Source organism: Falco rusticolus, chromosome 3 (assembly GCF_015220075.1).
Source record: "Falco rusticolus isolate bFalRus1 chromosome 3, bFalRus1.pri, whole genome shotgun sequence".
NCBI classification, from domain to species: Eukaryota; Metazoa; Chordata; class Aves; order Falconiformes; family Falconidae; genus Falco; species Falco rusticolus.
This window is the reverse complement of record NC_051189.1, coordinates 55456856-55480831: the sequence shown is the minus strand read 5'-3', so window position 1 is coordinate 55480831 and position 23976 is coordinate 55456856. Positions and strand designations below refer to the sequence as shown.

The following is a 23976-nucleotide window of genomic DNA, read 5'->3' as shown; positions in this document are numbered from 1 at the left end:
TGTTGCAATGCCTGTCAAAGTTCAGTAGAAAATACTACTCTGTATCACTTATAAGACACACAGAACTGTTCAAAACTTGGAAACAGGTAGAAGGATGTCTTGTTAACTTACCATGACAAGATTTACTAATGAAACTGCATTCAAGCTGATGCCCCAGAGCCACATCACTCCAAACATGTTGATGATTATCATAGCAATAGTTATTGAAACTACAACAGCAGCCCATACTTCAAAACCAAGCAGCACAGTTGTCACCAGAAATATTGATCCCAAGGAGATGCAGAGGTTAAAGATAGCATCATGCACAATTGTCAGGTATTGTTCGTAGAAGACATAAAACACACTGTGGAAAGAAGAGACATTGTAGTTAACCACTTTCCTTGTTATATTAGCTTCTGTACCAAGAATAAAGCAGTTTCCTCCTTACAGAAGTCCCCAACAGGAACTGGCTTCCTAGCATCAGTGGAATGACTCCTATGGAACACTGGCTGTTACACAAGTCTTCGCTAAAACTTCAAATAAAGGTTGTATCTGGAAGTCAAGGCAACTCCCACACTTCAATATGGGCAGCTACAGTAGTTGCCAGAAGGCAAATAGGTGCTCAGATAGATTGTGGTATCTGCAGGAACTACCGCAGAGGGTCTGAACTGATCAATTGCACAGTGGCACCAGGACAGATAGGATCCTTTCAAGGAAAGGCATCAGTAGTTCAGCTGTACAGATACCAATTGCAACTCAATTTCATTGTGTTACTCTTACAGAGTCTCCAGTATGTTAATCATGCAAGCTTTAGATAATGAGTACTTCACATCACTGCTGCCTTGGTTTAAATAAGTTATGTTTGAAGTAAATACATTCACATTACTGCTTGCAACTATTCAGGTCAACATATCTGCTTAAGTCAGAACAACTAAACCCTACTATGAAAGCTAGGAAGTGCCCAAGCTGAAGCCAGAGCTAAATGGCTAGTTCACCAACTTTGTAGTGAAGGTCTGGTTTCTTGATTTAAGTTAGATGTCGACCACAGTAAAGAAAAGTTAGTCCTGTGGATGTAGGTTGTCTGTCTGTGGTTTTATAGACGTTCCAGAATCTCTGCATTACCTTCTGTTAGACAAAGCTCAAGACTCAAGTCTAAGATGTTACTAGCCAGTGCCTCTTCTCAGTTGCTTAAGTTGAGTATTTGTCACTAAGGCAAGAAAGATCTAGGCATACCTGTAAGGAAACACTCGGTAGCTCTTCTCTTTGATGCCCATGGTTTCAGTAATGTTATCTGCTATAAGCCGAGCTTTCTTCATAGCATCAATAAAATCAGATGATTTTTTCAGTACAGTATGGTAAGTCATAAAATAAGTAGCTCCAACATCAGATTTGTTGTTTATGAAGTTGACAGCAGAGCTGTATGCAGCATGCCCTCTATATAAACATAGTAGCATTTTAGACGTTAATGTCAGTGAGCACCATTCAAATTTATTAGCTTTTCAAACTTATAATCTTGTTTCTAATGACTTGCAAAACCAATAAAAGTTTCAGAGCACATTTCACAACTACACAGGATATACTAGAACAGACTGACTATAGAACTTTCTCTTTGTATAGGGGGAAGCTGCTGTTCCATTTAGTTGATTATGCATTTGTTTTACCAGTTTTGTTTCAGAAAATGCTATAGAACAGGCGAGATGTCAATGTTTGCATGCCTTTTAGAAGGACAACAGATACCCAACCTTGCAGGCATGAAAATCACACTTCCAGAGCAAGTATCTTTCACATACTGGTCTAAGCAAAATATATAGAATACGGTTCTTACCCTTTGCCACATTTAGGATTAGGGTTGTCCGATAGGAACATTGGCAAAAATGCCATGAAGTCTTTGCCCTGTGGTCTCTGCTTGCCTTCCTGAGTCAGTGGTCGACAATGAATACAGGATGGATCAGTGACTGAAGAAATACAGGAAAAAGGTCAGCTACAGGTTCAAGTATTCTTTATCACAACACTAGTAACTTCTGACCTGCAATACTACAAGATGCAATTCCTTAAAAAGCATTTTCACTGATGAAATAACTCATCAGCCCTGAAATTCCATGTAAAATTTGTAGTCCTTTGTTTATTACTACTACAACAAGTGTTACCAGAGAACTCCGTTACTTGTGCATTATCTACACTAGGTCTAATGAGAATTATACCAAACCGAAGGATCCAAACAAAAATAAAGCATTATGTTTGCGTGCTTTAATGAAACAAGCAGAAGGATAGAAGTTTTTGTAACAAGTTACCTTTTGAGTAGTCATGACATTGACTGCCTAGGTAGGCTGTCTTCAACCTGCAGCATTCTAATAGAATATTCAAGTTCATTCAAACAAATTAGAAGGCAACCAGGAGGTGCCTGCTCACAGTAGAAAAAGCTGTTCACCTGACTCATACCATGATAAAATATTTCAGCTGTGAAACTCATAAACCAAGCTAATCTTCTAGCAACAAAGTGGATGCCAATACCTGAAGCATTGCAGAACCGTCCAGTGGTATTGTAGACTCTGCAACAGGATGACTGCGGCTTCACCCAGTCAAAGTAGTCGTCAATCCAAGATGATGGGGCATAGCCTATCCTTGTGCTAATGAAATAATGTAACATACCCATCATCAGTACTTTTATGTTTCATCATGAAACAGATGGAACACATCCCTTGATCTCTCCAGTGCTAATTTACAACCATGTCATCTCATTCTGGTCCAAGCTACTTGCTCTCCACATAGTCCCCTGCTCCAGCACCCCATTCAAGGGCCAATCTTGCTCCTAACACTGCAGCTTGCAAACAGCAGGAGCTTCTTCCCTGCCTTCAAGTTCTACCACCAAGCTCAGCTTTCCATGCCCCTGTCCATTCTATGCCACATTCTATTCCAGATATTGCTGCCTCAATTTTCAGCCTTCAATTAGGCTGAAGTAAAGCCACTGAATTACAGTGGAAGGAATCAAGAAGAGACTTCCTTCATTTGTTAGCTACTGAACTCCAGGTGCAATTCCTGCTTAGCCTTGCTAGGCTAGTTTAGCCACCGAGTTTAGACGCTGAGCATGCAAGCTGTTTTCCAGGAGAGCCACACAGAGGTTTTCATGAGTTCTCCTTCCTACCATTCCCAGATTCCTGGAAGGATCAAGCCCCTGTTGCAAACACAAGTACGTCAATATATCCCACCACTCCAGACAGATTTTTTATCCTCATTCTAGGATATCACCACAGCTTCTTTCCTTCCCCTGGCTCCCAAACCCACAGTACAAAACAAGTACAACAGAGTTAGTTGTACAATCAACAGCTGAGTCTGAAATAAAAGGACACACTAGTGAGCTACATCTATTCCATGTGACTATGCAGAGAAAAGCATGAAAGACTTACTAGCTACCAATTTCAGCAGCGTTGAAGACTTGCTGGACAAGTGAATCGTTATTACATCCCATTCCACCACACACCATGTTCTGCCCTTCCAAAGAGGTGTAGTTGTGCCCTTCTTCTAGGACAAAGTAGACAGGAGGACCTGCATGCAGGTACTTGCCAAGCTGGCTGAAGTAATCTATTACATAGGAGTCCTTAAAGGGAAAGTTTTGAGTTGCTATTACATAATGTCGAGGTAGTACAAGATGATATCAAGATTTCAATTCAGCCACAAATTGCTGAAGAGCAACAGTATCTTAAGACTTACATCTGGCATTGAGAGAGACTGATCCAGTCCAATTTCTACATTGTGTATAACTGCTGTACTGAATGACAGAACACCCACAAACACTGCTATCTGCAAAAAGCAAATTCATGGAAGTGAGTACTGAACAGAAACAGCAAGCAATAGGAGTAATTTCTTAAGTTAACAGGAACCATGCAAAGAGGCTCTAGTTTAAGTACGCTACTCAGGTCTTAGTACAACAGAGTTCCCTTTGGAGCCATAAGGGAAAATTTATACTTAGAAGGTACCTGTGAAAGATATGCCAAACGCCTTCTGTAAATAAGTACAGTAACCTCTAATAGAATCACAGATTCAGCAACAACTCTAGATTAATGGAGTGTAGGAGCCAACGTGTGCCAATTTTTTTTTTTTACATACATCTAAAGTGATCTGATAGTCAGTAATGCAAGTCTGTGTCTGGGCTTTGGACAATCCAAGGTCAAGCCTCTATTTACCAGAGATACTCTTGCAGTTACAAAAGCTTATTCCAATACTCATGCTGAAAGCAAAAATATTAGAAGCTTCATTTGTTTCATTGTTGAAGATTTTTCTTCAGTATTTAGACCTCCAGGCTCACTACACTTTGGCTCAAGTTTAGATGCCTGCCTACTTTAAACAGAGCATACATACTACTATTGGTCTCATCCAATCCTTAAGCAGATATGGAGAATACAGGTTCTTGAAGAACAGAAATAAGATGCTCTCAGAACGCTGGACCCCACTCGTTTCTTCATTGCTTTTGATGCAACACAGAATATCCAGTCTATTCCTCTGAAAATGGACAAGATGCCAGATTTAGTATGGCTCTGCAGAAGATGCCACCCCTGTTACATGGCAGTTACAGATGCATTTATACCTACCTCTTGACGCTTAATATCCAAGCCCAGGAGACTTACAAAGCAAGTGACTTGAAGAATAAAGTCTATGAGCACAGCCATTCCAGCAAAAAGGGAGAATGTGCGAACTGCTGGCATCGTAGACAGTGTCCCTGAAGAAAGTGACCCAGTTTGTTAAGCAAGCTCCCTTCTCTTAAAAAGGCATGAGTATTTTCTAGACATACACAATTTAAGTGCTAGCCTTAAAGCAGGACAAAGAATCATTCTCCTCAGAGTAAAGCAAGCAGACGATGTAAGCCTGGCTATGGCCGCTGTCTTTGACCTCTTTGCACAGACAATGTTGGTCAAACAAGTGACTAGCTTTAAGACATTTCTCAGTTTCAAAGTCTTGTGCAGTCTAAGTAGGAGTAGTTAAGGACTGCTGTCAAGCAAGATCTTACTTCAACGTTAAGCCACTCAGTGCAAACTGAACCAATGGCAAATTGCATTCCAGGTAAACACTGCTATCTGCAAGAAAAGCAAATTCACAGAAGCAAGAACTGCGCAGAAACAAGTAATGGAAGTAATTTACTAAGTTCAAAGGAACCATGCAAAGAGGCTCTAGTTTAACTATGTTACCAAGGTTTAGTACACTAAAAAAATATTATGAAAGAATGCCAATTCATACTTGAAGGACAGCAGCATAAGATCCATCTCTAACACGCTGTTAGAGTGAACCTCAAACAGATCTGTTTTAGGGGCATTTTTCCAGGCAGTGGCAAGACGACTGAACGCAATATAGGAGTTGGTAATATACCAAATGTCAGGGTGCACCAAGGTCAAATTTAGACTGGTCGGTTACGACAAAAATCAGTAAAAAGCTCCAGCCGTTCAAGCTGAGAATCTTGACATATTCAGAACTAGATCTTTTTAACTGCCGGTTTTTTAAAGCACTACAGTGCCTATCCCTAGCAAAGGTCAAGTTAAACTTGATTATAGCAGTGAACAAGTAAACAAAGCTTCCTTGCTTTAATTTTACATTTTAGTCTTGCACTTGTTCTTGCAACATGCAGATATGATAAAGCCTTTATCTTCAAATATTGAAGAAGTCTTACCAAGAAAGAATGCCACAGTCTCCGAAAAAGATGAGAGAAACATACTGGGTGCCACATCTCCCAAGACTCTACCAATCTGTTTATCCAGAGTTTCACCCTGAAGGCGCTCATCTCTCTGTTTTAAGGCAATAATTTATTGGAATTAGGAATCACACAATTTAGGAAGTTATTTCATATGGCGTAAAACCCCCAAAACCTTTTAAACATCTTTGTTTTCACTGTATTAATGTGAGCTAGATAAAAAGCAGATTATCCAATACAAAAGCAGCATGAACATCCCCTGCTGCCTTGCTTCAAACTGGACTTGGAATACAGTATTAAGTGCAGTAATTCAGCCAAAACTACACACTTGCCAGAGGCAGAGCCAGTTTCAGTGGGTTATTGAGCCTGTCAAATTAGAAAGCTAATTATCCATCAAGGCTTATGACACCAAGTCCCTGGTCTGAAGCATGTAGTTTAGTCCATGATTACTGCTCACAATACACTAAAACTACAAGTGATCAGAGAAGGACATTAAAAATATTATTTGTTTGTACATCATCAGTATGTGGACCACAAACTATGTTAAATGAACTTGATTTCAACCAGCAGTAACAAACAGCAGAGACTGTCAATTTTTTTGTGGAGGTGGAATGTATATAATCTCTGTTCTAAGACCACTAGGTGCCCTGTGAGGGTCCAGAGCTGTTCAGACTGGGCTGAGCACTGGAATGCAGGAGACTGACATTTGAAGCCCGTTAACTTGGAGAAGACAGGCATGTTTAGAAGAATCCGTGTGAAAGAATAGATACCTGAAGTGTCTGGACTATAATGAAAATGTTGTCCACCCCAATAGCCAGCACCAAGAAGGGAATTACTTCTATCACAATCAGTGTCACCGGGATTCCAAAGTAGCTGAAAATGCCTATAGAACATGCCACTGAGCTCAGTACAATCAGGATGCCTGCCATGCCCAGGGAGATCTTTGAATCCACCTAAAAAAAAGTTGTAACGACTGTCAACCAAACCGGCATCATCACATAGAAGATAACAGCAAAGGTAACAAGCCATATTCTCACATTTACTGTAGTTACTAGAAAGTTTACTTTTTCTGGTTCTTTTGAAGATCCAGACTTTTAAAAAAACCCACCATGAAGCTACAAGCCTTAAAGCTGAAGTTAACTGCACATCAAGTGAAAACACTTATTTGAGGCTATGAAGCACACATGAATTGTCAAGTATGACAAGGCTAACACTCCCCCTCCAGCTCCTGCCCAACGAGGACTCAATGCTTTAAGATTGAATATCTTTCCAGAAGGCTGATATTCAAGTCACTTAAAGCTAAGAAAAACTAGTTAGCAAGCTGTAGCTTCAGCGTTTATAGATATGAGAACTACATACATACCAGCAGTCTTCGACAGCTCTGGATATGTCCCAAAGCTATGGAGATGTACATAAACATTACAATATAGCTTATCAACACAATGCCAATATCACTTTTGCTTTCGCGATTGATTTCATCTTCAATACTCCGTTCAGCAGAAAATGATATAGTTAAATTTGGATTATCATAGTTCTTCAAAAAGTTAATAAACCTAGGGGGGGGAAAAAAAAGTCAGTCACACTTTAAAGGATAAAGCATCTTGTATTAGAAATAACATAAAATTGCCTTAACCAACTTCCAGGTATCTGTGCGGTACAAAACTGCGCTGCAGCCAGACTACTATTGAGGGACCTTCCTTGTTTTTAAAAGGGGTGCTAGCTACATACCCCTAGAACTCTTAAGTACTAAAAATACACTATACTGAAGTAATTTCCATGTTCTGTCCAGAATTTGAGGACAACCAGGTATCTTGCATAAGCTATTTCAAAGCCTAAGTGCAATTTTCCTCAAAGCTAGACCTAGAAGTACATGCATGAAATACGACTGTGGTTTGCTTGCAGACCTGAAAAATTTATTAGCCCTTACTTCAGCTCTCCTAACTGAAGGGATGTATTTGTGACACAGGTAGACACTAGTTGTACTTAATCTCAGACTTCCCGGTACAGTAGTTTCTATCCAAACTGTTAACCAGAGTAGTTGGCCTGTGCAAGCCAACATCAGCTCTTCAAGACAAAGCGGATTAAAGATTTAGGTCCTCATCTGGAAGGAAGAGGTCTTTGAAGTTTAAAGTTTGAGAGTTACAGGATAATGTTAGATCTTTCCATTGGCGGTTATCAGTCCGGTAGATTGAAAAGTCTACCTTTGTAATTCTAACCAAAGTAAAATATTTCAGAGCTACTTATCAGCAAGTACTACCGGACTAGATGGCCACTAACAAGACTAGAACTTATGGCCTACAAAGCAGATGTAGTATGCCAGATAAAGTGAACGTCTTGGGACTGGCATAGTCCACCCTTAACCTGTTTTGCTGCCTCAAAACACATGTACTGAGAAACTAATAGTACAGGTGTTTCATGTATCCACATTCAAAGCTGCCCTAAGTAACGTATGCATCTCAGAATACAGGAAGCCTACTTACTCTTTTTCCCATGCCAAGGCTTTCATTAGCTTTCTTGAGTCATTATAGTAGTTGTTGACGGGAAAAGTAATAACAAGAGCTGTAGCATTATTATAGTTATCATCTGTATAACAGAAAAAAAGAATTGACAGGCATTATGAAATGATAGAGCTTATGTTCTAGTATAGGCTGATACAATTGAGTTTAAAATTAGTATTGTCCACAGCAATCCCATCCCTACAACTCCATTAAATGGAAGGTTTAACACCACCAAGTCCTGCAACACACTACTGAAATAATAGAAACCGATAAGCACTCCGAATTGTATTCACTGTTTACCATGCTCATGGTACTCCAACATTAAGTTGTTGCATGGTTAGACAAGGGGCTACTCTATGCTTATGGCTTTCTATCTAGTAAGAAACAGGATGTGGCTTCCCTAATCACTGTGCCTCTCTTACATACTTAGGTTTTGTTTTACTCAATGCAAGTAAAACCCTACAGTTTTATCAAGAAGGGCTTGCCTTCAAAGGCTGGTTTAGTACATTTATGTTTGATGTATCTGTCAAGTTATGTTTAATTGGATAAACTGCTTGAATAAAATTCTGGCTTTAGAGTAATTATGGAAGGATTTCCTCTTGAACACCTTACTCTTTACTGTTTTGTCAGATCAGTGACAAACCTTTATTCTAAATCAAAAGAGCAAAATACATGCACATCCTAGCAGGTCAATTTGAGATACTTCAGGTCTTTACCTAGTCCCCCAAAACTAGGGATCCTTTAGCTGGCCCAAAGCAGACTGAACATTTGCATACTTGTCAACAGGACAAGTATGTTCCAGTAATAGGCTGCTTGTATTTTGCACTGCCAGAGTAGTCTGCCTCCAGTCTCTGAAGAGTTATTTAAAATATCCTTACTTACTGAAATTTAAAAGAACTCCAGTTTCTCTGGAGTACCTTTAAACGCATGCGTTAAATGAGAATGCACCTTTAGGGCCAAAGATGGCACACAAGTATGTACTCTCAAGACTTGAACTGCAATACTGTGTTGCCACCTACCATCATATCCTCCCAACACCAGCCATGGGAATACAGGTCCACCAAATGTTCCTAAGCAGGGATCGTGAAGCAAACTTGTGTCGTTCAGTGATGCTGGAGCCCTAAAGAGATCAGCAGCCATAACCGTTAGCTTCTGCTTAAAACAGAGGCACAGCACCACAGGACATAAAAGTAAAAAGCTGTTGTAACTGACTATCAAGACAGAAATTAAGACTGCTAGTGATACATAGCACAAGGGCAATGTTTGCTCTGAATTTAGATACAGTCTTAAAGGTCTCTTCCTTATAGCTTTTAAGACAAGAAGTACCTTCTACCCAACTGAACTAGAAACTGAAGTGAAAGCTTCGCAACCACCTTCTGTTACAGAACTTACTCCTCAGAACAATCTGAAACATGTTTAAGGTAAACCAGAGCCAGTGTCTGCACCAAACCAAGTGTAACTGGAAGTCCAATTAAAACATAATTCCTGCTAAAGTACTAGAACACAGAAACACAGGCAATTGATACTAACCTGCAGTTCCATGTAGTATTGAGAGTTTAAGAAGGGGTAAGAAAAGGTTCAAGGGAGTAGTGAGAACTAGCTAGTTTTGTTTGCCAGCCAGATCTAGTTGGCCAACAGTTTGGAAAAGCATGTGATCATACTACGTACCGAACACAGTATAAGAAGTGAGTGTGGTAGTCTGCATAGACAAAGAACTCGTCTCCAATAACATGATCTAGAACAGAATGACTGTTCTGAAAGTAGTTGAGTACACTCAGTATAGTGCAGTTGTTGTTGTAGGGAGCAAGAGGAGCCAGGCAAATGTCTTTCAGCATTACAGTCTCATTGTCAAAAGAAGCAGTTATGTTGACAATAGCATCCTGCAAATCCAAAACCTTGGGGGGGGGAAAAAAAGTATAGTTTAAAAGCAGCACAAGAAAGTATTTATGTTGCAAGACAGGACTTAAGTGCATATACTATATTCCAGTTTCCAGAGACAGTGGCACATGTCAACAGAAGCACATTGCTAGACCTATTATTTCTACAGTCACACTAAGAATACTTACAGGGACTTAGCTTGCAAGTCTACTCTAACAAAGATTTTCAGCAAAAAGCTTTTATGGCAAGACTAGGATTTTGAATATGAATATCTAGTGATTGCTTTGATGGACACATGGCGTTACAGATGGAAGCCAACTCCATATGGTTATACCTGTTAGGTAGGTTTAGGTCTTTGCTCTTGAAAGTCCCAGTTACCTGATGGAGAATCTCTTTGGTGAGCGGGGGCCCAAAAGGTGTATCTGCTCCTGAAGGGTAAGGTGAATAGGTGTCTGGATGGCTCTTTGGTGCTTGAATAATAAGTTGCTCGGTACGAAAGAAAGGCCCAAAGTGTGTGTCAAAGTACTCCTTTTCCTTGCGAGCTTGGCTGCTTGGGGCTGACCAGAGGTCTACAGGGTTTGTAGTTGCTTTAATATATACAAAGCCTGAGCAGCACATTGCTATGAAGACCACAGAGAAGAGGATAACAGGACGTGGATTTCTGACACAGAAAGCCCCCCATGACGTGAATGTCATCCTTAGACCATTTTCAAACCTTTCACCAAGCCTTTCACCACAGGTAATTTTCCCTGTAAGAGAAAGAAGTCAATGTTTGAGAAGTCAGTTAAGCAGCTTTTGTGACACTAGGAAAGATAAAATTTTATTCTAGCTGTGTTTGTAGTAAGCACCAGAAGCTATGCCTACACTGATGGTCAGACCCAGAGACCAAGCCTTGACTGAGGTCAAGGGGGCAGAAACCAGCTTGTACCTAACACTGCCTCACCTAATGTAAGACCATCTTTTGACAGCAGTAGGCACCGCAAATAAAGGCAGGAAGCAGCTAAAAGATAGGTAAGATTAAGATGAACTGCCTCAGCTGCTACACAAAGTCAACTACAGTTCTTTCATGGCATGCTTTGAATGAATACATAGATGGTTAGAACACGATCAAATCATTTTGGATTCATGTTGTCCTCCCTCTGCCCCAGCTACAAAGCACTCCAGAACTTTCTCTAATAGAAAGTAGGTCCATAAACCATGCACCCAGGGCTTCCAGCAAAATAGGGTTAAGTATGATTCCATAAAGAGAGACAATTACTAGAAGAAATAGAGTCCTGTAAGAATGGATAAGGTCTAACAAAGCTAAAGCTTCAGAGTCCATCCACAGGAAGGCACCGAAGCCAGCTTTCTCTTATTCAAGACATACCATTGTCACGATGGGAATTCACAGAAAAGGCTATATTGCTGTCAATTGGTGTGTACTCTGAGACAAAGTGCCGCCTCCTGCAAGACAGAGAGAAAGCTATGTTACTGTAGAAAGGGGAGCAGGGTAAGAGTAGAGCCCACTGCTAGTAATAAATTTGATATTTTACTCCTCCAGAATCTAGAGGTGCTGTGTTCCCCTTGCATCTATTCACTCAAGAGCAGCAATCTCCAGCTTTATGATCCTTTGGAACAACTTGCAGCCATGTTAACAGTCTTAAACTTTTCCAGCTTGGATCAAGCATATGTTCTTTATGCATATTTAGAAGATCAGTAGCATTAACAGCTCAGAATTTTTAAATTGATCATAAGAATGATAATATTTGCAAGAGATTTCTAGATTAGAAATATTTTATTTCAGTCAAACTGCTTGAGCTACACCTACTTAGCCTGAAGAAGTGGCGAAGCAAAGGAAAAGGGCAGTAAGGTACATTTTCTGTCCTGAAAGACAGGCAAGTTATAGCACAGAACACTCATGATAGACCTATATTGCTTATACTCATTCCCAATACCCAGGGCAGGAGAAATTCAATAGCCTCCTCACAGTAATCTAATCGGATCACGGCAACTGTCAACCACATCGCAAACACCCCTACCATTTAATGTAGTTTACTATGCATGTTGCCCAGTACCATAAGGCTATAAGCATGTAGTAAGCATGTTGTACTCACTATCCCTTTCCATGCAGGTTTAATTCTTATTATACAGCAATTTCAGATTACTGGTCATAACTGACTAATATTGAAGTTACACCAAAAAATACTGCCATACTTAAGGCTATTAGGGAGTGGAAGCATCTGGAAAGTGTTATTAAGAAATAATATGTTGTCACTGCTCTGGATTGCTAGCACACCCACACCCAAGCATTTATAGCTACAGCTACTAGTGCACTTCACTAGCAAGTATCACATAGCACAGAAGCTGGCTTGCTGTCCCTTACTTTTCCTTAGCTTCCTATTCTGGAAAAAACTAAACAAAAGCTGACCTTCCAGTAACTATAGCATTTTGTAAATTATTCATGACTTAGTTTGCAATAGGGCAGTGATTGTTTTGTTCAATTATTAGTCCACAGAAACTGCTATGAATTGCATGTGGCTGCTAATACTAGACCTTGCTCTTGCAGCGGTCTTGAATTGACTTGTTACAATCCCATTACCTTCAAGTCAAACTTTTAGTGATTCTTTGCCCTCAGCCACATTTCCTGGCAAACTGAAGTGTTAAAACACTTTGCTGTACATGTAACAGCCAGAAGTAACAGAGATTTTACTGAAACACTGCATGGGGTAAACGGGCCTCTCCACTGTTGGCATTTTCCAGCTCATTCCAACTGCAACTTAAGGAACAAGCTATTTCAAGAAAATAACATGATTGCATTTTTAGTCATATGGGTTCTCCAAGACATTAGTTTATTACTGTACTGACCTAGTCTTAAGCATTGTAAAACCCCACAGCTTCCAAAGAAGTTTGACATTTGAGTATGAAGGCAGTTCACCGCTCCTAGAAAGCAGTACTTTGAGGTTACCTTAATGCACACCAGCCAAGAACAGACACAGCTGAACTGAGACTTTACTCTTTACCACAAAGGCTTAACATCTATCAGATGAAGCAGATACATTCCCCAGACTTCTACATACTCAAGTTCTTGCTTATGAAAGTTGTAGGTTTGTGTATTTGACCCTGTAACTGGGGATGTTATGAGTTACACATCAACTAAACTGTCTTCTTTACTCTCCACCACATTGTTTTAGGGCGTGTCCCAACACCTACAAGTATAAGCATCTGCTATAGAACACAATTTTCGGCTGGGTGAAGAAGTAGAGGAAAAGCAAGTGACTTTCAGAGCTGAGCATTTTGATTTTACCTGTAACACCAGACTCCAAAAACTAGTGCAAAAAATACAAGTAGAAATCCCATGTAGGAGATCCACATTATGACATATACAGCATCCAAACCAAACAGAAGCCAAGGAGCAGGCAATGGAGGGGGTTGAGGTTTTGGACCGCAAACAATTGAACAGTCCTGACAGCTGCATGGTCCTGTCAAATCATCCACAGACTCATTACAGCCTTTGGTAGCATTGTTCATAGGTTTCATTCCATGGACAGGAACATCTGTGACAAACCACAAGTTACAAAGCCAGTTTACTACCAAGTAAAAATTCAGATCTTCAACAAAACATTCTCAGTTAAATGAGTTAACCCTTTATATGAAAGCTCCTAGCCTCTATATAGGGCAGCTTTTCTTTGCCTTACAGCTGAAGCCACCGCTACCTTTTCCATAGCAGGTACCAACTACTTACGGTTGTCTACTGACTGGTCATGTTTTAGAACACTTCAGTCTGTAAAACCAACAAGCAAATACTTTTATCATCCCAGCAATGATTTGTTACCCCCCTCATCTGTTCAGATCATGATTATGTGCAAAAGTTTCCTTACAAAGAAATCCTAAAGAATCAGGGTACCACCCTAGTTTCCCCAAGGAATACAAGCTATCTAGTTGCCTAAACTCAGTCCATTGCTTAATGAGTTTTGAGATCTATACAGCAATAAGCTGTAGACAAAGTAAGCATGAAGTACAACTTCCATGCAGAAACAGATTTTTTTTTTTTTAAACTTACATTGCTTTGAAAGTCTCTGACTGCAGATATTTATAGCTGGGCAGCTGTTCAGCAGACCAGTACACTAGCTATAGTACGCAGCCTTTAACAGAAGCTTCAGAGGCAAGGAGTGTTCAGTTTCTTACCTGAAAAGACAGGAATAATGCTGAAAGGAGTTTGTCCATTGTCTTTGCTAAACATGTACTCAATCCAGTTGGTTGCATTGCAGTCCTTGACATCCTTCCCACAGAGCAGCCCCAGTGCTTTAACATTACTTGATGGAGCCTCCACATCTTTGCAGGCATTATACATTGCTAGGAAGAGTAAACAAAGACAAGAGTCATAAACCAATGTTACTGTTGAGTGAGCACTACAAGCACTTCCAACAATTACAGACACACCAAGTTCAAAGAACATGCTTATAGCTTTCAAGAGGAAACATCCTAACAATAGTGGAATAATGTTTTCAGTTGTATTTAGAGTATGTAAGGTTGCAGTGCTGTGTAACAGAGTAGGCCTTACTCTTAGTCCGAGTAAGTCACCTGAAGCTGCGTTACCCTAGAACCTACTTTACTGTTTGAGAGGGAACAGCACTTAATATAAGGTTCCATTCAGGGGAAGTCATGACAAATATTTAAGGTACTTTTGACCTCTAGGCCATATATGACTTTCAAGTGTCTCATAACTTGACTAAATATCACTGCACAAAGTAAACAAAGACCGAATTAATGCTTCAAGCTTGCTATAAAACAAAAACACAACCCAAATTTGTTCGTTTTTTTAAAAAAATCTTTGGGTTTGACATAGGACTACAACAGTCCATTCAAGAGCAATGAGTGCCTCTTAGAAAACCACTGTAGTGCACTGTGTACAAACTTTACTATCATATACTTGCCAGACAGTTTCAGTATCAGGTAGGCTTTGGACATTCAGTATTTGGCAACAACTTTGTTTTTCTGAAGTTAACGTCCAGTACGAGCTGTGTCTTCAAAAACACTGTTATTAACAGTGTCAGTGTAATGTCTCCTACCCAAGCAGACGTTAGTGTTGAAATTTCAAGGGGGACCTACTGGTACCTATTTGATGCCTCAAACTTTGAAAGACAGTCAAAGAGATGTTTCCCCCCCTCTCAGTTCTTCCTGAGAAAGCATTGGTCTTGTTACCTTGACAAAAGCCTAGGTAAGTTAACACACTTTACTCACCATTTGCAAAGCGTTCTCCAATAAAGTACTGCAGCTCTGTAATGCTACTTTTGTTCTCTTTTGAAATTGGATCATCATAAGGTATGGTGCTTGTAACATTCAAAAAGTCAGACTGATTTGGACTGCAAGTCAGTTCACAGAAGAGGTTTATCAAGTTGTAAAAACATGATGGACATCTGGGTGGGAAAGTCAACGAACAGCAATCAGATTAAGAGATAAAGATGGAAGGCATATTGATCTAATGTACAGAGCAAGCATAAACATTCTGTTCAGACTGACAGAACAAAGTATTTAAATTCTGCAAGTTTTTATCAGCAATACAACATTAGTTGGCACTTAAAATTCCTCAATACTCCATCAGTAGCATCAGCTTCATTCACTAGCAGAACTGCCTACCTCAAACAGCAGACACAAGTAGAATCTGAAGGAAAACACAACTGCTGCTAGCAAGAAGACTTCTGTTAGAACAAAAAACTGAACAGTACTTTATGTCACTCTGAAGGCTTCATTAAAAATACAGTAGCTTGAGACTAAGGTAATGTTGATTCTACCAGCAAACTGAACCCAGACTGCAAGTAGTTGTTTCATGAAATTAAAGGATAAGAAAGTCACTCCAAGAGCTTGCTCCAATAAGCCTTTAAATGAAGTTACCGTCTTTTCTACAGTCTGCTTAAACAGAGTCTTATGTTTTCTTATTGCATTACAAAGCTATAGTTGCTTTGCTATTCATTAGCATACCTGGAGAGAAACTGCAGAGGCAGCTGCAAGTTGTTTTTCAAAGTCTGAAGCTGATGAACATCACAGCAAGTGCTAACATTGCCAAAGAACAAACCTGGACAGAGTTCCTTAAATGAAAACAATAGTGAGATTGGGAGTGGAGGAAGGAAAAGCATGTTTAAGACTTCAGAACTTGTTATAGGTATGGGTTCTGCTTCATATTTCAAAGACAGTAGCTGTTGCTGTGGGAGATGCACAGAAAAAAAATAAATCAGTCTAGCCAATGAGATTTTTTAAAGAACAGGAAAAACCACCACATTTGGTTCAAGGCATCACTTCCTTTTAAAAAGCTCCTTCAGATGATCTTTAGTCACCAAGTTCTATATATAGAATGATAATGGAAGGTTATGTTTGTGAAAGCCTGTAATCACATGCTAGAGACCTCTCATTTCTGAACAGTAACTGAGGTGTACTACTCTCACACAGCTGGGGCTATGAGCTACACTTGAGAAAACAGATTATCTGTTCTTTCATCAAGTTAAGACAAAAAAGCTAAAGGTCATAGCACAGGTCCAACAGAACACAATAAAGAACTCCAAAGTGTAGAATTATTTTCAGCTCCCAAAGAAGCTCACCTGCATTAAGTCATAGCCATCCTCTGGTAGTGCTATTGGTGGTCCATCATAAGCACAGTTGTATCTCTTGTCTCCAGAAGCAAGTCCACATTCTCCATACCAGACACACGATTGTGGAAGTACCTAATCAACATGAGATAACCAATTAACTGCAAGAAATAGTTGCCATATTCCTCTGCTACTGTAGAGTTTATGTGCTACCATTCCAAAAGTAATTTGCAGTCCAGATTAGGTAACTTCCTGCTAATTTAAACATCAGCATGTACTACATAAAACACCCATTAACAAAAGCATGGATTTTTTGACAGGTTGCACATCACCACCGATCTCCGGCTCACCTCCCCACCTTTCCTTGCCCAGTCTACAAACATGCAGTACACTTTCTATAGTTAAGACCAAGTGTAAGAGTTAAGAAAAGCCTAAATCAATACTTGAAAAGCATCTCAAATATTCAAATATAAGGTGATGTAGAAAATGTGTTCATGCAAGACAATGCATATGATTAGCAGGTTAAATTGTCACTTTAGAGCACGAGTCTGTATGTGGAGAGAAGTATATTGTTTATATGCATTGTATCAGTTCTTCCTGCCACCTTTTAATCCTTCTTGCAAACTCAGTCACAGTGACAGACTGAGGAAGTAGCAGCATAAAGAGGATTTTGAAACATGACTTCACAGCTCTGCACTCACCATAGAATGCCATATATTGTCACAATCTTAAAGGATGCTCTCCACCACTTTCAAACTTAAGCATACAACATTTAAATGGGCTTACAGTGCCAAGTAAATAAAAGCTTCAAGACTGATTTTGAAGATATTTCAATTTAAGGGACTATGGAAAAAAATCAGAAATCTCTTCATATGTATAAAATAAACTGAAAAAGGCTAAGAGCCTCTTGCAAACCTTGTTTTTTGTCCAGTGATACCAACCCCAAGACATCTGAAATGCTAAACCAAAATATTTATTCTGAAAATTAAAACATTTAATACAATAACAAGTTATTTACAGCAAAATCTTTAAGACAGCTTCAAGGTTTTCCTGTGCACCTGGGCTACAAGTAGAAAGCAGACTGCACAAACATCTACTACACTTCTGCCAGCTCTGATCAGAAGTTTGCATGGTACAGGCAGAGAGATAACCCACCTGTTTTTATCTCCTGAACAACTTTGACCTAACATTTTCAGAGAAACACCATATGCTTACACTGCAGGGACAGACTGCCATGCTTTGTGCTTGACCATGAATAGCACTGTTTACTGACTGGTGAAGCCCCTGAAAAGCTGTATTCAAAATACTCAAGAGCTACCCAGAATTATGCCTCCACAACATCCATTTTGTTCTGAACACCACTAACAGTTCTTCAAAGTACATCAGTAATTTTTTATTTTTTTTTTTAAATCAGGGACAGTAACCATCAACAGTTTACCTGACCCTGTTTGAATTGTTTCCCCATTAACTTAACCTAGACAACATGGCCCAATTCAAAGTTACTCACTATAAGCCAGGTCCATAAGTCAGTTAAGTACCACCCATCCAGATCACAATCTCTTTTGTCTACTCTTGCATTTCTTTGAACTAAACCTATAACCATCTGCTAAGTATCACCATAATCTTACAAATTAGAAAGCACCCCTTAAGGTGCAAAACACTGAGTGTTTAACACCAGCACAAGCCAAAAAGTTAGTCTCCAGGTTATGGGAATTTATTTACAGAAACTACATTGTAAATTTGTTCATGTATCAAATTAATCTACAGACATTAACACTTTTTGATGCAAATTTAGAAGTCACTGTCTTCACCTCTGCTTCCTCATACCTGTATACCTCAGTGCTACTAGCAAACAATCTATAGTGGGAAAAGAAAATTGTCTGTATGCACAAGTGTCAGAAGAGACTTAGTCATCTCCTCAAGCAGAGCAGATTCACTGTTATTCCTGCAAAAAGGCAAAGAATTTTTAACTGCTTACTACTGCCTGTGAGAAGAGAATTAGGTATTTCTTCAATATCAGGCTGGCTTCCATGTTTAGTCTAGAATAGGTTATAATCATACTTTCCAGGAACACTTTCCAAACAAGACTTTCTGTGCTTCATGAAATCTTGTTATTGAACACTTCATTTTTAAGTCCCACAAAGTTATCAGCCTACTCCTTTCAGAAAGATTTAGCTTCCTCCAAAGTAGAAAGTGTGGGAAAATAATGCAGTTACCAGTTACAAAAACAAAAACAAACACAAACCAGAAACCTCACACTTATCAGGGTACTTCTAACACAGAAAAACTTCAAAAATGTTACTGCCTGATTGGGTAGCTGAACTTTACTTCAAAAAACCAGAACTATCTGTATTTCAAGGTAACACTTCCTTGGTTATAAATGTGCAGATACAAAATAAAATACAAGCTGTATTGGCAAAAAACCTTTGTAGGTAAACTTATAGACATCATTTTCAGGACAGAACATAAAGCAACTTACTTGTGTATGACACTTGGTCAGGCACCAAAAAGCATTCAGCTAAACACACAACAAAATAAAGCATGATGAGGCATTTTGGACCAGTGTTAGTTTACACCTGTAATGTGAATAAAGAACTTGGAACCATATTAGCGAGGTTCCACATCAATAAAACCTATAAAGGAAAAAGTAACATGTTTATCACTCAGGATTTCAGCTTGTTTAGAAAAGCTGAGCAAGCAAGTTACTTTTAACTGCTAGAACACTTACACCTAGAAGTGCAAGTCTGAAAGCTCCATTTCAGTATTAACACCAAGAATGCAGATTCAGAGACAATCTAAGATTGGGTATTTATGCCATGACCTAGCAGGATCTCACTAATAAAATTCTGAATTTGTTTTCTGAACTGGTAAGCTTTGCTGATCTTTGATTTATAGTGGTTGAATCAAGTCAATAAGCCTAAAGACACCAAATCAGTCAAAGACAGCAGCCTAAAGTCACCAACATAGCTCTCGGACATTAACAAGTCAATAGCATGTTCATCAGTGAGTCAGCCATAAAATATGGGAGAGGGCTGGTCTCCTAGGGTTCAGACGCTATTCAGGGATACTACAAGTAACTAAGTAACTACCCCATTACCCCTGATAAGATATAGCTAGAAGTTCTCCCCCCCAAAAAAAGTCTAGTAAAAGCTAGCTTTACAGAGTAAGACAAGTACTTTGCTCTTTCCATTCTTTCAGAAGAACATTCTTGCACTGGTAGGAAAAGAGGGGGGGATGAGGTAGGTGTAGTTTTAAATAAGTCCTAGTTAACAAAGCTACTGCTTGCAGAGTCAGATTTTTCAAGTCACTTAAGATTTGGGTGAACAATCATCTTTCTTAGACAGGCGAGAGCCCTTGTAGCCCCAAGATTAACAGAGAAATGCTGTGTTGAACTCAACTGCTGTCTGAATAAGACAAGATACTCCATAAGACTAACACAGGGTTGAGTTTGGGTTTGTGATTAAAAAAAAAAACATTAGTAAGTGTTCCACATTTTAAAATGGCTCTTTCCTAAGTACTTCACAGAGCAATAGCAATATAACTTTAGGCTAAGGCTGCCCCCAGCGCAATTTATGAACCATATGGCAGTACACTAACATTAGCCTTCAATACATCCCCAGAGTTCAGAAAAGTATATTTCTCCTTCTGGTAAACTCACTCTGAAGAGATATTTCACCTCAGGTCAGAGCTCCAGGAGCCCTAATAACAAATTTGCACACAAACAAGTATGGACATTTCACAACTACTAACATTCTACAAAGGTTCTGTTACAGCTTTCTGGTTCTCAGGCATTATAATTTGTTTGCAATAAAATTAGCATTCCAACAGATCATAAACACATTTACTTCAGTCGAAGTTTATTTCAACATGCAGTTGAAGAAATCAACCTTCCATGCTTCCACCAACATTAGCCATCACCAACAACGAATATGTAGCTGTCAAACAGACAAAGAACAATGATGATGTTGTATACAGAAACAGCAACTATTTGTAGTCTTGCAAATACCAGATGACAAGTGAACATTGTTCGGCTCTCCAAATTAAAATTAGTAATACATGGAAGAGGCAACAGCATCAGATACAGCTGTTTCTCCTTCCTTCATCTAGAATGGTACATCTGGAATCTTGCAGGGCAAGAAGACACCAGGAAACAGCATACTTGCCTGCTTGCCTCCCCACACCCACCCCCCCATGCCCCCACTATCTAGTCCACAACCCACTTAATAGCTGGTATTGCCCACTGGATTGAGAAACTGAGTTTGGGGAAACAACACCATGTTACCCTTAACAAAGGTAACACTAGTTTCTGGAAACAGGTGACCAGGTCAAGTTTGCAACCTGCCCCTGAAGTTACATGTTAACTCACAGTCCTCCCTATGACAGGAGGTCCATGGACTACAGGAAACTTCACAAGCTTAATTCTTATTCCATCTCTTTCAGTGATTTGTTCAGAGGCAGCCAATTCAGAGACAAGCTTTGCCTGCCAAACCCCTCCTGTTCCTTTGCTCATAGGTAAAAGGGACTGTTGCCTTTCAGACAAAAAACCATCAGTAGCTGCTTCTGGTCAGACAAAGCCAGCCCCAGTTTTGGAGCTACCCAAGCACACTCCACATATCACAGGAAGGCCAAGTAGGAAGGGAAAGTTTCAATAACAGCAATAGTTCAGTATCTGTGGGAGTAAGCTGGTGTTAGCTGACAATGACTTATTGGAAAAAATACAGACCTACTGCATGCATGATCAGAAAGCTCAGGGCTCCTAGCTAGCAGCTGTCTGCAGCTAAGGCCATCTGCACAAAAATCTCTGATGCCTTGCAGGGGAACAGTAATACTGCACAACACTTGTTTTGTCTACTGCCCAGCAAAATACTATGCAGTTCTACCAGTCATTCCCTTCAGTCACCTCTCCCCTTCTAAGACAGCTTCCTCACTTTCCATCCAGAGAGACTACAAACAAGTCACTCCTGATTTTCCAGGAAGTAACTTAGTGAAGTGGTTACTGTCTTGTTCTGAAGCTACATTGTCATCCCTGCCAAGCAAGCTGCTCCACACAGGCATTTCAAAACTCTGTGTCCAAGGTCATGAAACTGCACACTGCAGGCCACTTGGCAAGTCAGAGAGCAGCACCTGCCATTAACATCCTCCCGTAGGATTTCAGAAACTCAAATACATCGTACAGCTTGGGAACCCAGCTTTCTTGTAGATAAGAAATCTGTGTCCAGCCTTGCTTACCCACTAACTTGACAGCTTGTGGTTTATACAAGGATCAATGAAATAGCTGCCATTAAGCACAAGAGACCCCACAGTGGGACATTCACAGAACAAGAGAAGTTACAAGACTTCATCCTCCTGTAAGTTCATATTTAGAACAGGACTAAGGAAGCCAAGATTTTCAATGTAATTCTTGGATGGCATTAATGGGTAGTTAACCATCAATTAGTAATGGGTTAGCTGGCACAAACCTTGCATCATACACTGTTTGGTGTTAAAGGTACATGCTATACAGACTGAAGACTTCAAGTTCATTGTGAAAGTGTACCTAACAGAAGGATTGCAAACTGAAACGTGACTCTACTCCACTGACTTCAGGTTCACCTCCACAATGCTTCTCTTCTGCAAGCATCTAATACTATATAGGCTCAGCCCAACTGAAAGACCAGCATCTCTTTGAAAGATAAAGGTCCACTTTGTGTAGTGTTAGTCTGAACAAGAGTTAACACCAAAACCCCTCAAATTTTGCCTTTACTTTTGTAAAGCTGAAACCTGCATGGTTAAAGTAATTTTACAATATTTACTTCTTATGAACCACAAAGCCACATCCTCTGCAAGGATCCCCTAAATCTTAGGGGAACTTGTTTCAAGCTCCTCTAGCTCAGCATTCTTCTGTCATCTAAAGGAAAGCATTTTGTCATTTCCTTACCAGCCTAGGACACACCTCATTGCTACAAGATGGTATCTCCCTCCAAAAACCTTACAGAAAGGAGTGTTGTTAAGCTGTGAAGTCCAGTGCCTACCCACCTGAAGATCATGAGTCATTACTAAGCAATCAGCTTCTCCAGTGGTAACAGAGGAATGAATTCCTAGTTCAAGCTCTTCAGAGGTTGTTTGAGGAGGACAGGAGAACATCAGCACACACACAGGATGACAAACTTGTGAGTTTAAAAAGGGTTAAGCATAGAGCTTGACCTAGAAAGTATGTTTCCAAGTCTGTTAGAAGGAAGCGGGGAAAAAACAAACCACCAAGGCTTACAAGACACTCCTGGTTTCTCCAGAGGAGTGTGGAGGCATTTCACTCCTATTGGACTACAGCACAAACAGCACACGACTGACAAGAGTGAAGCTTTTACAGTACTTTTTTCCTGGAGTATCAAGAAGTCCAACTTACTCTAGTCATTAGTTTTAAAGGAAACATGTAGTCTTCATACTGACACATCGATAAACAGCAGATACTACTACACACAGATTATTACTTCCAAGAAGCTGTCACCCAGCATAATAAACACTCTAAGCAAACCGAACCAGACAGCGAGGACATATGGGAGCCTCTGCACGAACATGTGACTGTGCGGCCACTCACATGCCCAGGGCATTGCATAACCAGGGTACACCACAGGAACGCGGCATCCCGGGCAGCTGCTGCGTGCAATAGCGGGGCACTAGGGCCGGCCAGAAGTTGGAGCTCGCTAAGCCCGAGCACGCCCGCTTTGGCGCCCAGGTGCTCCCGGGCGGGCCTGCTGTGTCACCGGGCTGTCCCGCACCCCCGCCTCACCCCGGCCCTCGCCCCCAGCCCGCCCGGCGCCAGCGCGAGGAGCGAGGGAAGGGGAGGGAGCGCCCCACCGGGGACGACGGGGAGCGCCCCGGGACCACTCGCCCCCTCCGCGCCAGCCCCGCGGCCGGGCCCACACCTGGCGGCGGACGGGACAGCCCGCCCCTCAAGCCGGTTTCCCCGCCCGGGAGACACCCGGCTTCAGGCTGCGCGGAGAGCCGCCGCGGCTCCCCCCAGCCCTGAAGCACCACGCGGGGGGATGCCGCCCCCCACGGCGGGCACCCGCTGCTCCCTCTCCTGCCGACGGTGCCAGGAGGCCCGGCGCCCCCCACCGCAGGCACAGCCGCCCCGCGGGGGACTCACCCGCGCCGGCGACAGAAGCAGGAGGACGAGGACGAGCAGGCCGAGGCCGCCCCGCCCAGGGCTGCCTTGCGGGCTCCCCATGGCGGCGCGGGCAGGAGCGCGGGGGGCCGGCAGAGCTCTCGGCCACAGCACCGAGAGGAGGCGAAGAGACAGCTGAGGAGGCGGCGGCGGGCAGACGCGGCGGCGCAGGTCCGGAAGGGCCGCTCTCGCCAGGCCGGGCGGTGCTGCCAGCCCCGCCGCCGGCCCCTTCGAGGAGCG

At 41.1% G+C, this 23976-nt stretch overlaps 1 protein-coding gene across 1 annotated transcript in view; it reads right to left on the bottom strand.

Moving 5' to 3' along the window:
- NPC1 (NPC intracellular cholesterol transporter 1) overlaps window positions 1-23976 on the bottom strand; it is a 27159-nt gene extending 3183 nt beyond the window's left edge. The window contains exons 1-22 of the mRNA XM_037379761.1: window positions 23719-23976; window positions 16605-16727; window positions 15991-16097; window positions 15253-15428; window positions 14197-14364; window positions 13316-13565; window positions 11399-11475; window positions 10411-10781; window positions 9823-10049; window positions 9174-9274; window positions 8137-8239; window positions 7020-7209; window positions 6427-6609; window positions 5636-5750; window positions 4566-4693; window positions 4336-4476; window positions 3688-3777; window positions 3384-3574; window positions 2491-2606; window positions 1805-1934; window positions 1213-1413; window positions 112-343 (exon numbers count right to left, since the gene is read on the bottom strand). Coding sequence (XP_037235658.1) covers window positions 112-343; window positions 1213-1413; window positions 1805-1934; window positions 2491-2606; window positions 3384-3574; window positions 3688-3777; window positions 4336-4476; window positions 4566-4693; window positions 5636-5750; window positions 6427-6609; window positions 7020-7209; window positions 8137-8239; window positions 9174-9274; window positions 9823-10049; window positions 10411-10781; window positions 11399-11475; window positions 13316-13565; window positions 14197-14364; window positions 15253-15428; window positions 15991-16097; window positions 16605-16727; window positions 23719-23799 — 3501 coding nt within the window. The 5' untranslated portion in view covers window positions 23800-23976. The remainder of the gene's footprint in view (window positions 1-111; window positions 344-1212; window positions 1414-1804; window positions 1935-2490; window positions 2607-3383; window positions 3575-3687; window positions 3778-4335; window positions 4477-4565; window positions 4694-5635; window positions 5751-6426; window positions 6610-7019; window positions 7210-8136; window positions 8240-9173; window positions 9275-9822; window positions 10050-10410; window positions 10782-11398; window positions 11476-13315; window positions 13566-14196; window positions 14365-15252; window positions 15429-15990; window positions 16098-16604; window positions 16728-23718) is intronic.